At 40.3% G+C, this 17,419-nt stretch overlaps 1 protein-coding gene across 6 annotated transcripts in view; it reads right to left on the bottom strand.

Annotated features, from left to right (window-relative positions):
- LOC128688738 (ubiquitin-protein ligase E3C) overlaps positions 1 to 17,419 on the bottom strand; it is a 401,351-nt gene that overhangs the window by 235,554 nt on the left and 148,378 nt on the right. For 5 of the 6 annotated variants that reach the window (XM_070084672.1, XM_070084673.1, XM_070084676.1 and 2 more), the window contains one exon: positions 16,564 to 16,635. The exons of the other annotated variant lie outside the window; for it this stretch is intronic. In XM_070084672.1, coding sequence (XP_069940773.1) covers positions 16,564 to 16,635 — 72 coding nt within the window. The remainder of the gene's footprint in view (positions 1 to 16,563; positions 16,636 to 17,419) is intronic. 6 annotated transcript variants of the gene reach the window in all.

Raw genomic sequence — 17,419 nt, 5'->3', positions numbered from 1 at the left:
CAAGACTTGCCTTTTAACTGGCTGCCAAGATGCCGAAAAATGCTTAAAAATAAAGGTCCTGAAGATAAAGACGTACAAACTATGCTATTTGCTCTTAAGTGTCTGCACACTGTAGCCAAACCATAATAGTTTTACCATCTTATGAGCAAGAGATTGTAATAACTCACTACAATGGAAACATTACAAATCTTTTCATGGAACATTGCTTCCATCAGGAAGCGGTTGCCTGACTTACATCATATTAGTGCAACCAAGAATATTGATGTCAACTGTTTGCAGGAATGTAGATTGAAAGATGGAGCACCTCCACCAAACTTTCCTGGATATGCAGCTTATAACCTAAGGTCAACCAACTGTTGTGTGATGTATGTCAGAAAGAACTTGCCACATTCACTCCTTTCCTTGCAGAGTCGAGTTAACATGCAGTATCATGGTGTCAAAGTATATGCAGGCGATTTTTCCATAAACATTTTTAATCTCTATGCCCAAGCGAACCAGCTTCGACCTGATGCTTTACCAGATCGCATCAATAGTGAACCTACCATCATTCTTGGAGATTTTAATGCCAGACATAAGAATATTGGTGGGTCTATAACAAACACCAATGGAACTAAACTAGTGAGATTGCTAAATGAGCATGATAATGTTCGAATTGTGGGCACTACTGAGCCTACTCACATATATGGTGGCATACTAGATCTATGTCTTGGATTTAATACATCATATACGATGCATGACTCTGATGATCTTCTATCTGATCACTTCCCAAGACTAACAACTGTCAATCTTGATCACATCTCCAGCAATCAAGGAGCTAAATACAGAAGGAGGAAACTTATTCTCAAACCAGAACACAGAGACAACTTTATTAACCACTTGGATCAATGGTATAAGAATTACGAGCCCATTGGCACACAAAAATTTAATGATGATTTAATTACCACTATTGAGAGTGTTCTCACAGATCAAGTGGGCAGGAATAGGAAACAAAGACCCTCCACTATAAATAACAATAAAAACCAATGTAAATACTATAATGATCCACAGCTACGCAATCTAACACATGCAGCTAGGAGGATTGGTAAAGCATACCGTGAATGTAGAACCCCAGACCTGCTCAGAACGTTCCAAGCTGCACTAACAAATGCAAGGAATAGAAAGGAAGAACTTAGGCAACAGGAATGGGAACAGTTTGTTAGTGGATTAAATAGGTCCACCCCTTTGAGTTTGGCTTGGAAAGGTATAAATAAAATAACCAGGAAAAAGACTGGCAATGTTGCTCATCCCTTTCCTCTTGAAAAAGCAAATGACCTCATAAATGACTGGTCCAAAACATCCAGGCATGAAAGCCTTCCATCTCATATTAGAAAAAATTTAGAGAGTACTTCTGAAGAAATGTTGAAACTGATTAATTTTATGAGCCAAAATACTGATGAGAGTGATTGCCTCTTTACCTAGTATGAATTAGATAATGCATTAACCAAAGGTCGATCAACTGCTCCTGGAGAGGATGGTATAACCTATGATATTCTCAGAACTCTAAGGCACGTGCCTGATAACCCTTTGTTGGCACTGTATAATCTCAGTTACATTGAGGGCATTCTTCCTACTTCCTGGACCAATAGTCTCATTGTGCCTATCCCTAAGCCCCAACAGCCTGATACATTTAGGCCGATCTCCTTAACTAGTTGTCTTTGTAAAACTTTTGAAAGAATGATGCTTAACAGACTGTACTACAGAATCAGACACCAACTTTCCCCCTACCTCTATGGGTTCATGAAAGGTAAAAGTGTGCAGAACTGTATTTGTACCTTTCTCACTGCACACACCTCTACTAGTTTTACCACTTTTCTTGATCTAAAATCTGCATTTGATATTGCGAACAGAACCGTTATACTACATGAACTAGCCAAAATGAACATTGGTGGTAGCTTACTCTGCTGGATAATAGGATACCTGTCAAATAAAGTATCCTCTGTCCTTTACCAAGGCTTCAGAAGTGATTCTAAAGAAATGTCTTTAGGTACACTGCAGGGAGGAGTTCTTAGTCCCATGCTATTTAATATTCTGATTAATGCTCTCCTAAATGCTCTACCTGCCTCACCTAAACATATAGCTATAAGCTATGCTGATGATATCATGATCCATACAACAGGGCATAAGAAGATGAATACCATTCTTAATGAAGTTCAAGCAATTTGTAATCGACTAGGCCTCATAATATCTTCCTCTAAAACAAAGATCTTAACAAGCAAACGACATCCCCCACCCATCTATTTGCAGGGTGAAATCATTAGCTACGTTAAAACTTACAGATATCTTGGTGTAGATGTACCCTTAACAAATCCACTATACCACAACTAAACAAGAAATGCAAAGCTAGGCTAAATGCTCTCAAAGCTGTTGCTGGCTACAATCCCAACTATGGTGCTAATGTGAGAATCGTGAGAATGATGTACATAGCCAATGTTAGGTCCTTAATTGATTATGCTGCTCCCATGTTGATATTAGCTAGAGAAAGTTCTCTCCGACCCTTGGAGTTAATACAAAATGAAGCTCTCAGGATTATTCTTGGCTGTCCCAGATCTACAAAAGTTCTTAACATGAGGAAGGAGCTTGGTATTTCTAGTATCAGTGATAGGATTGTTGAAATTAACACTGTACTCGGTATTAGAATGTTGAGAAACGAACCAGACACTGTCACAGTGAATCTTACCAAGTGTCTAGAGGTAAATACACACAGATCTAAATGGATTGTGAAAACGTGCAATTGCATTAAGTTTTATAACCTACATGAACTGTATCACTGTAGGCAACAAGAGCATTTCACCCCTCCATGGAAGACGTGTTCATTTAATATCACGTACCTACAAGTCCCTCCCAAGAAGCTCATTGCTAGTATTCCCTTCCTTAAATCTCTTGTTAGAGCAACTTCTCAAGAAGAAATTTCTCACCTAGCCGGTAGTAATAAGTTATCACAAGTTATATACACTGATGGATCTAAACAGGAGTCTTCTGGCAGGGCTGCATCTGCTCTTGTTGCCACCTCCCTAGTTAAGAACGAAAATAAATTTGTTGAGTTAGGCATAAGAATTAACAACTGGGCGTCTACACTGCAAACTGAATTGTTTGCAATCCTAATGGCGCTAAAGCTAACCTATGACACTGAGCTTGACTCTATCATCATTACTGATTCTATGTCATCATTGAAGGCTCTTGACTCATATAATGACTCCAACAACATGCTCATTGGGGAAGCCAGGTATAGATACTCAAAAATTAGGGACAAAGGAATTAATGTACAATTGCTATGGATCCCATCACACATTGGATTATTCCTTCATGATAAAGTTGATATGTTAGCCAAGAAGAGTACCCAGAAGGAGAATGTAGAATATAACTTTGGTATAACTGTGTCTAGCATTAGGAATAATATTAGGAGAGAAGTAGATAATGAAAATGATTGTTATAGGAATGCAGTTAGAAGCCTGAGTAGATCTATAACCCACTATGATAACATGAACGTAGATAAGTATGTTTATGGAGCAACTTGCAATGTGAACAGACTGACTGATGTTGTAGTGGCCAGGCTTAGGCTTGGTTACAAGTACTTCTGGCAGTTTGGGAGACACACAGATGATGATCAAACTAAATGTAAATTATGTGATCAGGCATATGGTCACTCTCTTGAACACTATGTGCTTAATTGTCCACTTATTGAGGAATACAGAGACAGACAGTATAATAACCTATGTGACATGTCAAGATATCTTATTAATGAAAATAAGATACCAGATATACTAAGCAAATTTCCTAAATTTGCTTGTAACAGATAAGTGAACTATAGATATGTAGATATAAATCCATATGTATTCCTGTTAACCCTTTGGGGCCTAGTTCCTAGGCCTTTTGTGTATCCATATGCTCTTGCTCTACCGTCCACAGGATGGATATGGGGTGCACAATAAACTAGCCACTTCGGTGGCAAAATCTAATCTAAATCTTTCTCCTCCACTGGCTTGCTGCTGTGGATTTACAACTATCTGCACAATTTCTGAGTCAGTATAATGATTTAAATGGAGGCAAATGGTTTTTAATACTTGAGGTGCTGTTGGAGTGTGAACAAAATAACATTTATGAAGGGATTCAGGGAAATTGGTAGGCCGGACTGGAGTCCTGGAGATGGGAAGTACAGTGGACCCCCGCATACCGTACGCATCGCATACCGTACAATCCGCATACTGATCGCTTTGATCGCAAAAATTTAGCCTCGCATACCGCCCAAAAACCCGCTCACCGTCCTTCGTTCGAGACGCGTCCAATGTGCGGCCTAAGCCATGCTCACATGTTCCGCCGGTGGCATTGTTTACCAGCCAGCCTCCGCGGTAACATCCAAGCATACAATCGGAACATTTCGTATTATTACAGTGTTTTTGGTGATTTTTTCTGGAAAATAAGTGACCATGGGCCCCAAGAAAGCTTCTATTGCCAACCCTACAGCAATAAGGGTGAGAATTACTATAGAGATGAAGAAAAAGATCATTGATAAGTATGAAAGTGGAGTGCGTGTCTCCGAGCTGGCCAGGTTGTATAATAAACCCCAATCAACCATCGCTACTATTGGTGGTACAGCTGCTGCTGCTGCTGTACCACCGTCAGCTGCTGCTGCACTGTCAGCTGCTGCTGCTGTTGTACCACCGTCAGCTGCTGCTGCTGCTGTAGTACCGTCTGCTGCTGCTGTAGCATCTTCTGCTGCTGCTGTAGCATCGTCTGTTGCTGCTGTAGCATCGTCTGCTGCTGCTGTAGCATCATCTGCTGCTGCTGTAGCATCATCTGCTGCTGCTGTAGCATCGTCTGCTGCTGCTGTAGCATCGTCTGTTGCTGCTGTAGCATCGTCTGCTGCTGCTTTAGCATCGTCTGTTGCTGCTGTAGCATCGTCTGCTGCTGCTGTAGCATCATCTGCTGCTGCTGTAGCATCATCTGCTGCTGCTGTAGCATCGTCTGCTGCTGCTGTAGCATCGTCTGTTGCTGCTGTAGCATCGTCTGCTGCTGCTGTAGCATCGTCTGTTGCTGCTGTAGCATCGTCTGCTGCTGCTGTAGCATCGTCTGTTGCTGCTGTAGCATCGTCTGCTGCTGCTGTAGCATCGTCTGTTGCTGCTGTAGCATCGTCTGTTGCTGCTGTACCACCGTCAGCTGCTGCTGCTGCTGTAGCACCGTTGTTGGTGTGGCTTATTGAGAATACCAAGAAACAATTAACCCCAGAAGATTTGCCACCCAGGATAACCCAAAAAAGTCAGTGTCATCGAAGACTGTCTAACTTATTTCCATTGGGGTCTTTAATCTTGTCTCCCAGGATGCAACCCACACCAGTCGACTAACACCCATGTGAACAGGGAAAAATGCCTGGAACTAGTGCTCATATTGGTGAATTTAAAGCCAGCAAAGGTTGGTTTGAGAGATTTAAGAATCGTAGTGGCATACACAGTGTGATAAGGCCTGTTCTGGAAGAAAATGCCAAACAGGACCTAGAGTACTCAGGAGGAAAAGGCTCTCCCAGGACACAGTGTCTCATCAGTCATTGCTGCATCTTCAATAAAGGTAAGTGTCATTTATTCTTCATTTAGTAGAGTAGTACATGCACAATATATATTGTGCATGTACTACTCTACTATTGTGCATGTATCCTTCTCTTTGTGTGTAGGAAAATGTATATTTCATGTGGTAAATTTTTTTTTTTCATACTTTTGGGTGTCTTGCACAGATTAATTTGATTTCCATTATTTCTTATGGGGAAAAATCATTCGCATACCGAACATTTCGCATAACAACCAGCCCTCTTGCACGGATTAAGGTCGCGATGCGGGGGTCCACTGTAGTGTGTCTACACTCTGAAGGAAGGGTGTTAATGTTGCAGTTTCATAACTGTAGTGTAAAGTACCCCTCTGGGAAGACAGTGATGGAGTGAATGATGATAATGTTTTTCTTTTTCGGGCCACCCTGCCTTGGTGGGAATCAGCAGATGTGTTAATAAAAATATAAATAATGATTTGAATCAGTATAATGATCTAAGTCAGTATAATGATAAAATTTGAAATTATGCTAGCCGAAATTAGTGTCAAATTACTGATGGAACCAGATAACTACCAGATTAGTGATGGCCGACCTGTAGAGGGTTTGTGTCAACCATACCATATACATATACTAGAAATTTATAACATTTCTAGTATATTTTTATATGTTTATACAGTAGTGTACTGTATACTGTAATAAACAGAATACAGTGGACCCTCGCATAACGCTATTAATCCGTTCCTGAGAGTTCAATGTTAGGCGAAATTATCGTTAGGCGAATTAATTTTCCCCATAAGAAATAATGGAAATCAAATTAATCCGTTCCTGACACCCAAAAGTATGAAATTTTTTTTTTTTTTGCCACATGAAATATTAATTTTAATACACACAAACTGAAGACGAAATGCACAGTTACATGACACTTACCTTTATTGAAGATCTGGTGATGATTGATGAGATGGAAGGAGGGGAGTGTGTTGATGGTCTTAGTGTTTAGAAGGGGAATCCCCTTCCATTAGGACTTGAGGTGTCAAGTCCTTTTCCAGGGTTACTTCCCTTCTTCTTTTAATGCCACTAGGACCAGCTTCAGAGTCACTGGACTTCTGTCGCACAACATATCTGTCCTTAGAGGTCTGTACCTCTTGTTCCTTTATGACATTCCTAAAGTGTTTCACAACATTGTCAGTGTAATAGTCACCAGCACAGCTTGCAATAGCTGTCTGAGGGTTATTTTCATCCATAAAGGTTTGAACTTTAAGCCACATTGCACATATTTCCTTAATCTTTGAAGTAGGCAACTTCTTCAATTTCTCTCTCCCCTCCTCCGGAGCAGTTTCCTCAGGTCTGGCCTCTTGCTGTTGAAGATGATCTAGCAGCTCATCAGTGGTTAGTTCTTCATTGTCCTCCTCCACCAACTCTTCCACATCCTCTCCACTAACCTCCAACCCCAAGGACTTCCCAATGCCACAACTGATTCCTCAACTGGCATACGCTTCTCAGGGTTAGCCTCAAATCCTTCAAAATCCCTTTTGTCTACATATTCTGGCCACAGTTTCTTCCAAGCAGAGTTCAAGGTCCTCTTAGTCACTCCCTCCCAAGCTTTACCTATAAGGTTTACACAATTGAGGATATTAAAGTGATCTCTTCAAAACTCTCTTAGAGTCAATTGAGTGTCTGAGGTCACTACAAAGCACCTTTCAAACAGAGCTTTTGTGTACAGTTTTTTGAAGTTTGCAATGACCTGCTGGTCCATGGGCTGCAGGAGAGGAGTGGTATTAGGAGGCAAAAACTTGACCTTAGTGAAGCTCATGTCCCCACAAAGTCGCTCTGCCAAGTCTGTAGGATGACCAGGGGCATTGTCTAACACCAGGAGGCACTTAAGGTCTAATTTATTTTCAATTAGGTAATTTTTCACAGTGGGGGCAAATGCATGGTGTAACCAGTCATAGAAAAAGTCCCTTGTGACCCATGCCTTACTGCTTGCCCTCCACAGCACACACAAATTAGCCTTGAGGATATTCTTTTGCCTGAACGCTCTGCGAGTTTCAGAGTGATACACCAATAAAGGCTTCACTTTGCAATCACCACTAGCATTGGCACACATTAACAGAGTAAGCCTGTCTTTCATAGGCTTATGTCCTGGGAGTGCCTTTTCCTCCTGAGTAATGTGGGTCCTGCTTGGCATTTTCTTCCAAAACAGGCCTGTTTCGTCACAATTATACACTTGTTCAGGTTTCAGTCCTTCACTGTCTATGTACTCCTTGAATTCCTGCACATATTTTTCAGCTGCTTTGTGGTCCGAACTGGCAGCCTCACCATGCCTTATCACACTATGTATGCCACTATGCTTCTTAAATCTCTCAAACCAACCTTTGCTGGCCTTAAATTCACTCACATCATCACTAGTTGCAGGCATTTTTCTAATTAAATCCTCATGCAACTTCCTAGCCTTTTCACTTATGATCGCTTGAGAGATGCTATCTCCTGCTATATGTTTTTCATTTACCCACACCAATAATAGTCTCTCAACATCTTCTATCACTTGCGATCTCTGTTTCGAAAACAAAGTTGCACCTTTGGCAAGAACAGCTTCCTTGATTGCCGTTTTCTTGGCCACAATAGTAGCGATGGTTGATTGGGGTTTACTATACAACCTGGCCAGCTCGGAGACAAGCACTCCACTTTCATACTTAGCAATGATCACTTTCTTCATATCCATAGTAATTCTCACCCTTATTCCTGTAGGGTTGGCACTAGAAGCTTTCTTGGGGCCCATGGTCACTTATTTTGCAGGTGAAATCACTAAAAACTCTGTAATAATACGAAATGTTCCGATTGTATGCTTGGATGTTACCACGGAGGCTGGCTTGTAAACAATGCCACCGGCGGAAGAAGTGAGGCTGGCTCAGGCCGCACATGGACGCGTCTCAGACGAATGGCGTTGAGCGAGTTTTTTAGCGCTAGATGAGGCAAAATTTTAGCGATAAAATGTATCGCTAGGCGGATTTAATGTTATGTGATGCCAACGTTAGGCGTGGGTCCACTGTAGAGGAAATCAGCTCTAATATACATTACTTAGGTAGAGATGCTCCTAAGTCTGAATGGTTGGTAATCGAGTACATTGCTAAGTGAGGAGAGGTTGTACTACGTCATAAGCTCAGCTTACTCAAATCTGGGCCTAGATATGACAGAATGGGTCTATGTTGTAAGTGTGTACTATATAAAAAATCCTGCAGTAAGCAGTGCATGGAAAGAACTGTGACCATGTTTTTGGTTTAAAACAGCAAATTTGTGGTGCATTACTGTATAATTTTTATGGTTGTATTCTTAGTTCCTTGGTCTCATTTGATAAGACAGAGGATATATTACAGAAATGTAGTGATTATTTCAAATGGTTTCAGGACTAAAAGTAGCTTGAAATTGAGCTCTCAGCAGAAAATTCGATTTTTGTCAATATTCCAGAGTACACAAATGACATCAAACGTCCAATACTTGCCCAACTGGCCAGTCTAATACGCATTTACGAATGCGAAGACAATATTTATACAATTATATTACAATAATCCTACATAGCAGGTCGGTAGACAGCAACCACCCAGGGAGGTACTATGTACTGTAATTAAACCATACCCCCGGCCGGGATTGAACCTGCGGTCATAGAGTCTCAAAACTCCAGCCCGTCTTGTTAGCCACTAGACCAGCTAGCCACAATAAGATTCATCCAACTAGGTATATTTCTACACCATAGGAAGGTTAGCACAGGCACCTCTGTGACCACAAATGCAAGTTTTTACAGACGAATCTCCAGCTAACGTGGCCATGACGAACTCTAGCTCAAGTCCCTTCACTGCCGTCAACATGACTCAAGAAATCGTAATGACACGATTGCAAATAAACCATACCGGCAGTGAAGGGACTTGAGCTAGAGTTCGTCACGGCCACGCTAGCTGGAGATTCGTCTGTAAAAACTTGCATTTGTGGTTACAGAGGTGCCTGTGCTAACCTTCCTATGGTGTAGAAATATACCTAGTTGGATGAATCTTATTGTGGCTAGCTGGTCTAGTGGCTAACGCGACGGGCTGGAGTTTTGAGACTCTATGACCGCGGGTTCAATCCCGGCTGGGGGTATGGTTTGTTTGCAATCGTGTCATTACGATTTCTTGAGTCATGTTGACGGCAGTGAAGGGACTTGAGCTAGAGTTCGTCACGGCCACGCTAGCTGGAGATTCGTCTGTAAAAACTTGCATTTGTGGTCACAGAGGTGCCTGTGCTAACCTTCCTATGGAGTAGAAATATACCTAGTTGGATGAATCTTATTGTGGCTAGCTGGTCTAGTGGTTAACGCGACGGGCTGGAGTTTTGAGACTCTATGACCGCGAGTTCAATCCCAGCCGGGGGTATGGTTTGTTTGCAATCGTGTCATTACGATTTCTTGAGTCATGTACTGTAATTATTTTACACGAGTTTTACATGATGGTAGGATTGCTGGTGCCTTTTTGTCTCATAAACACGCTAGATAACAGGGATATCTTGCTTCTCCTACTTACACTTTGGTCACACTTCACAGACACGCACATGCATATATATATACATACATCTAGGTTTTTCTCCTTTTTCTAAATAGCTCTTGTTCTTTTTTTATTTCTTCTATTGTCCATGGGGAAGTGGAAAAGAATCTTTCCTCCGTAAGCCATGCGTGTCGTATGAGGCGACTAAAATGCCGGGAGCAATGGGCTAGTAACCCCTTCTCCTGTATACATTTACTAAAAAAAGAGAAGAAGAAAAACTTTATAAAACTGGGATGCTTAAATGTGCGTGGATGTAGTGCGGATGACAAGAAACAGATGATTGCTGATGTTATGAATGAAAAGAAGTTGGATGTCCTGGCTCTAAGCGAAACAAAGCTGAAGGGGGTAGGAGAGTTTCAGTGGGGGGAAATAAATGGGATTAAATCTGGAGTATCTGAGAGAGTTAGAGCAAAGGAAGGTGTAGCAGTAATGTTAAATGATCAGTTATGGAAGGAGAAAAGAATATGAATGTGTAAATTCAAGAATTATGTGGATTAAAGTAAAGGTTGGATGCGAGAAGTGGGTCATAATAAGTGTGTATGCACCTGGAGAAGAGAGGAATGCAGAGGAGAGAGAGAGATTTTGGGAGATGTTAAGTGAATGTATAGGAGCCTTTGAACCAAGTGAGAGAGTAATTGTGGTAGGGGACCTGAATGCTAAAGTAGGAGAAACTTTTAGAGAGGGTGTGGTAGGTAAGTTTGGGGTGCCAGGTGTAAATGATAATGGGAGCCCTTTGACTGAACTTTGTATAGAAAGGGGTTTAGTTATAGGTAATACATATTTTAAGAAAAAGAGGATAAATAAGTATACACGATATGATGTAGGGCGAAATGACAGTAGTTTGTTGGATTATGTATTGGTAGATAAGACTGTTGAGTAGACTTCAGGATGTACATGTTTATAGAGGGGCCACAGATATATCAGATCACTTTCTAGTTGTAGCTACACTGAGAGTAAAAGGTAGATGGGATACAAGGAGAATAGAAGCATCAGGGAAGAGAGAGGTGAAGGTTTATAAACTAAAAGAGGAGGCAGTTAGGGTAAGATATAAACAGCTATTGGAGGATAGATGGGCTAATGAGAGCATAGGCAATGGGGTCGAAGAGGTATGGGGTAGGTTTAAAAATGTAGTGTTAGAGTGTTCAGCAGAAGTTTGTGGTTACAGGAAAGTGGGTGCAGGAGGGAAGAGGAGCGATTGGTGGAATGATGATGTAAAGAGAGTAGTAAGGGAGAAAAAGTTAGCATATGAGAAGTTTTTACAAAGTAGAAGTGATGCAAGGAGGGAAGAGTATATGGAGAAAAAGAGAGAGGTTAAGAGAGTGGTGAAGCAATGTAAAAAGAGAGCAAATGAGAGAGTGGGTGAGATGTTATCAACAAATTTTGTTGAAAATAAGAAAAAGTTTTGGAGTGAGATTAACAAGTTAAGAAAGCCTAGAGAACAAATGGATTTGTCAGTTAAAAATAGGAGAGGAGAGTTATTAAATGGAGAGTTAGAGGTATTGGGAAGATGGAGGGAATATTTTGAGGAATTGTTAAATGTTGATAAAGATAGGGAAGCTGTGATTTCGTGTATAGGGCAAGGAGGAATAACATCTTGTAGGAGTGAGGAAGAGCCAGTTGTGAGTGTGGGGGAAGTTCGTGAGGCAGTAGGTAAAATGAAAGGGGGTAAGGCAGCCGGGATTGATGGGATAAAGATAGAAATGTTAAAAGCAGGTGGGGATATAGTTTTGGAGTGGTTGGTGCAATTATTTAATAAATGTATGGAAGAGGGTAAGGTACCTAGGGATTGGCAGAGAGCATGCATAGTTCCTTTGTATAAAGGCAAAGGGGATAAAAGAGTGCAAAAATTATAGGGGGATAAGTCTGTTGAGTGTACCTGGTAAAGTGTATGGTAGAGTTATAATTGAAAGAATTAAGAGTAAGACGGAGAATAGGATAGCAGATGAACAAGGAGGCTTTAGGAAAGGTAGGGGGTGTGTGGACCAGGTGTTTACAGTGAAACATATAAGTGAACAGTATTTAGATAAGGCTAAAGAGGTCTTTGTGGCATTTATGGATTTGGAAAAGGCGTATGACAGGGTGGATAGGGGGGCAATGTGGCAGATGTTGCAAGTGTATGGTGTAGGAGGTAGGTTACTGAAAGCAGTGAAGAGTTTTTACGAGGATAGTGAGGCTCAAGTTAGAGTATGTAGGAAAGAGGGAAATTTTTTCCCAGTAAAAGTAGGCCTTAGACAAGGATGTGTGATGTCACCGTGGTTGTTTAATATATTTATAGATGGGGTTGTAAGAGAAGTAAATGCGAGGGTCTTGGCAAGAGGCGTGGAGTTAAAAGATAAAGAATCACACACAAAGTGGGAGTTGTCACAGCTGCTCTTTGCTGATGACACTGTGCTCTTGGGAGATTCTGAAGAGAAGCTGCAGAGATTGGTGGATGAATTTGGTAGGGTGTGCAAAAGAAGAAAATTAAAGGTGAATACAGGAAAGAGTAAGGTTATGAGGATAACAAAAAGATTAGATGATGAAAGATTGAATATCAGATTGGAGGGAGAGAGTATGGAGGAGGTGAACGTATTCAGATATTTGGGAGTGGACGTGTCAGCGGATGGGTCTATGAAAGATGAGGTGAATCATAGAATTGATGAGGGAAAAAGAGTGAGTGGTGCACTTAGGAGTCTGTGGAGACAAAGAACTTTGTCCTTGGGGGCAAAGAGGGGAATGTATGAGAGTATAGTTTTACCAACGCTCTTATATGGGTGTGAAGCGTGGGTGATGAATGTTGCAGCGAGGAGAAGGCTGGAGGCAGTGGAGATGTCATGTCTGAGGGCAATGTGTGGTGTGAATATAATGCAGAGAATTCGTAGTTTGGAAGTTAGGAGGAGGTGCGGGATTACCAAAACTGTTGTCCAGAAAGCTGAGGAAGGGTTGTTGAGGTGGTTCGGACATGTAGAGAGAATGGAGCGAAACAGAATGACTTCAAGAGTGTATCAGTCTGTAGTGGAAGGAAGGCGGGGTAGGGGTCGGCCTAGGAAGGGTTGGAGGGAGGGGGTAAAGGAGGTTTCGTGTGCGAGGGGCTTGGACTTCCAGCAGGCATGCGTGAGCGTGTTTGATAGGAGTGAATGGAGACAAATGGTTTTTAATACTTGACGTGCTGTTGGAGTGTGAGCAAAGTAACATTTATGAAGGGATTCAGGGAAACCGGCAGGCCGGACTTGAGTCCTGGAGATGGGAAGTACAGTGCCTGCACTCTGAAGGAGGGGTGTTAATGTTGCAGTTTAAAAACTGTAGTGTAAAGCACCCTTCTGGCAAGACAGTGATGGAGTGAATGATGGTGAAAGTTTTTCTTTTTCGGGCCACCCTGCCTTGGTGGGAATCGGCCAGTGTGATAATAAAAAAATAAAAAAAATATACAAGATTTCAGGTACATTTTGCTATTTCTACTTACACTTTGGTAACACTACAAATGCATGTACAAGAATATATATATGCAGCCTCTCCTCACTTAGCGATGGAGTTCTGTTTATAAGACCATGTCAGTAAACGAATTCGTCACTAAGTGAGGAGCATACTATAATCAACCATCTTTGATATTGTTTTAATGTCACATTTGCACTATTTATAACATTTCTGGTATATTTTTAAATGTTTATACAGTAGTGTACTTGATGTTGCAATAAACAGAATAGAGGAAATCAGCTCTAATATACATTATCTAGGTATGCATACCAGATGGAGAGCCCGTCGTAAGTCCGAGTTGTCGGTAAACAAGCAGGTCACTAAGTAAGGAGAGGCTGTATACACCCCACTAGGTTTTCTTCTATTTTCTTAATATTTCTTGTTCTTGTTTATTTCCTCTTTATTTCCATGGGGAAGTGGAACAGAATTCTTCCTACGTAAGCTACGTAAGCTATGCCAGGAGCAAGGGGCTAGTAACCCCTTCTCCTATATATGTTACTAAATTTAGAAAGAGAAACTTCAGTTTTTCTTTTTAGGTCACCCTGCTTTGGTGGGATATGGCCTGGTCGTTGAAAAAAAAAATTCACAATAATGCAGTAGTCTGCATAAGTAAGTCTTGTATTCTTTGTGTGAATAAAAACTCAAAATGAAAAGCAAGCATAATATAAGAGGGGCCTGGAAACATAACTAATGAACAGAGAAAATGTTATTTTAGTGCCAGGAATGTCTGCACTGTTTATTCTTTACCATACTGTGAAATTGGCATTTATTGAATTGTGTGTGAAATTGGCCAAATTATCAATTTCTGATCACTTTATTGGGTAGTTTAAATAGTTGAATTGGCAGTTTCTTGTACTCACTGGATAAAATGGAGGTCATACTAGCAAAAATAGCTAAGAGTTTTGTTGACTGAACAATGGAATTGGCCTAAAATCGAACTCAAAGTGGACAAAATCATTGATGCATAAAATATCAATATCACAGCAAAATTCACAAAAGTGTAATTTTGTCAGTTTTCCATTAAATTGTGTACTTTTTGTTTCATTACTTTCAGAAAAAGATTATCTACCATTTCATAAGAATTTTTTGTTTTTAATTTTGTGACCCTGAGAGCAAGTTTGAGAGCAGAGGTCATGACCCTGAAAGGATTAACCCTTTGACTGTCGCGGCCGTATATATACGTTTGTGAGGTACCGTGTTTGACGTATATATACTCATAAATTCTAGCGGCTTCAAATCAGGCAGGAGAAAGCTAGTAGGCCCACATGTGAGAGAATGGGTCTGTGTGGTCAGTGTGCACCACATAAAAAAAATCCTGGAGCACGCAGTGCATAATGAGAAAAAAAAACTCCGACCGTTTTTTTAATTAAAATGCCAACTTTGTGGTCTATTTTCGTATAGTATTTGTGGTTGTATTCTCGTTTTCATGGTCTCATTTGATAGAATGGAAACTATATTATAGAAATGGAGGTGATTTTGATTAATTTTACTATAAAAAGAACCTGGAAATGGAGCACAAAGTACAGGAAATGTTTGATTTTTGCCGATGTTCAAAAGTAAACAAATGATGTCATTGTCCAATAAATGTCCAAATAGCCATTCTAATACGCAGTCATGAATGGGTTGATGTAATTTTTACAATTATTACAGTATTGCAGTAGTCTGCATAACAGTAAATCTTCTATTTTTCGTTTGAATAAAATTTCAAAATAAAAAGCAAGAGTAATATCACAGGGACCTGGAGACATGACTGATGAACAAAGAAAATCTTATTTTAGAGCCAGGAATGTCTGCATTGTTCATTCTGGACCTTATTTTGAAATTGTCGTATTTTTTAATTTTCGTGAAATTGGCCAAATTGCAAATTTCTGACATGTTATTGGGTAGTTGAAATCGGTAAATGGGCAGTTTCTTGTGCTCAATCGATAGAAAAAATAGAGTTCTGAAGAAATAGTTATGAGTTTGGTTGACTGGAATAACGGAATTAGCCGAAAATAGGGCTCAAAGTGGGCGAAATTGCCGATTTTTAAATATCGCCGAAGTCGTTAACTTCGCGAGAGCGTAATTCCGTCAGTTTTCCATCAAATTTCGTTTTTTTGGTGTCTTTACAATCGGGAAAAGATTCTCTATCATTTCATAAGAAAAAATAATTTTTTTTTTTTCGAATATTTTGCGACACCAGGAGCAACTTCAGGATTGGGCCCTTCGACAGTCAAAGGGTTAAGCATGAAGAAAGTAACCACTGTAAAAGGATTCAAGATTAACTGGCAAGTTGATTTTGGACATGGGAAGTACAGAGCCTGCACTTTATAGGATAGGTGGGGATGTTGTAATCTGCAGGATCATTTCAACTGTGATGACTGCACACTTCAGCAAAATAGCTAGTGAATGAATGATAGGGAATGTATTTCCTTTTCTAACCTGGTGGGAGATTGTCAGTGTTAAAAAAGTACACTTCTACTGTAAATATTATTTACATAATGATGGCAGGTAAGAAAGGTAATACATAAAAAAAAAAAAAAATGGCAGTGAAGTAAAATTAAGTACTGTACTTGCCATCATTTATCCACCATACGTTATGCTGTTAACAAAATAGTTAAACCTGTCACAACTCACAAACTAAAGAAGTTTAGACATGATAAAAGCTCAGGATGGACTGAACCCTCTGCCAAATTTCACCTCAAATTTCAGGGTTAGTTGTGAATTGCTCCAGCCACTACACTGAGTATTTTTCTAGTTGATCTATCTTCTACACTACATACAAATTAGACAACTACTATAGTAAAAAAATAATTACAGGGAGATTTAATAGACTAAAGCTTAACAAAGGTGTTGTGGCACCTGCAGACTTGCCAACCACTTACATCACTCCTACCATATGTTTCCACTGTTCTTACTAATATAGCTATAACTAACACTAAAATCATCATAAATACAACTAGTATATCACTACTGGTACTACCAATATTACCATCACTGCTGGTGTTGCCAATATCGCTGTCATCACTGGTGCTGTCGGTATTACTACCCTGGTGCATCAGGCCTGAAGAATATTAAATTTTTGAAGCAATATTATCTTTGTTACAGTGTATATTGTAGTGAAATGCAGTGGAACCTCAGTTTTTGTTTGCCCTGGTTTTCACTGAATTCAGTTTTTGACAATTTTTTTTTTTTTTTGTCAAAACTTTTTCCCAGTTTTCGTTTATCACCTCGGTTTTCATCGAGTTGACAGTGGTCCGCCCACGCCCACACAAAGCATCCCACGCATTCTGAGTCAGTCTGGCTTTGTTTCTCATCAGTAGAGGGTGGTAGTGATGGTGGTAGAGGGTGCTAGTGATGGTGGTAGAAGGTGCTAGTGATGGTGGTAGAGGGTGGTAGTGATGGTGGTAGAGGGTGGTAGTGATGGTGTTGGAGGGTGGCAGTAATGGTTGTAAAGGGTGGTAGTGATGGTGGTAAAGGGTGGTAGTGATGGTGGTACTGACAGTGGTAGAGGTTGGTAGTGATTGTGGTAGAGGGTGGTAGTGATAGGGGGTGATGTTAAATGTTCATTTATCCATTTCATTAGTCCTTTATATTTCTCATTGTTTTCTGTATGTAAAACTACAGATATTCTCTATTAAATGTATTTTTATGTTAATACTTTTTGGGTGTCTGGAACAGATTAACTGGATTTATATTGTTTCTTATGGGAAATGCTGCTTCAGTTTTCGTCGAATTCAGTTTTCGTCAGACTTTCTGGACCGAATTAATAACGAAAACTGAGGTTCCACTGTGCAAACATTTAGGTAAAGTAAGATGTTCAATATTCTACAATATTCCCAAAATAT

The sequence above is a fragment of the Cherax quadricarinatus genome, chromosome 13 (assembly GCF_038502225.1).
Source record: "Cherax quadricarinatus isolate ZL_2023a chromosome 13, ASM3850222v1, whole genome shotgun sequence".
NCBI classification, from domain to species: Eukaryota; Metazoa; Arthropoda; class Malacostraca; order Decapoda; family Parastacidae; genus Cherax; species Cherax quadricarinatus.
The sequence above is the reverse complement of the archived record's forward strand: the minus strand, read 5'-3'. Positions and strand labels throughout refer to the sequence as shown.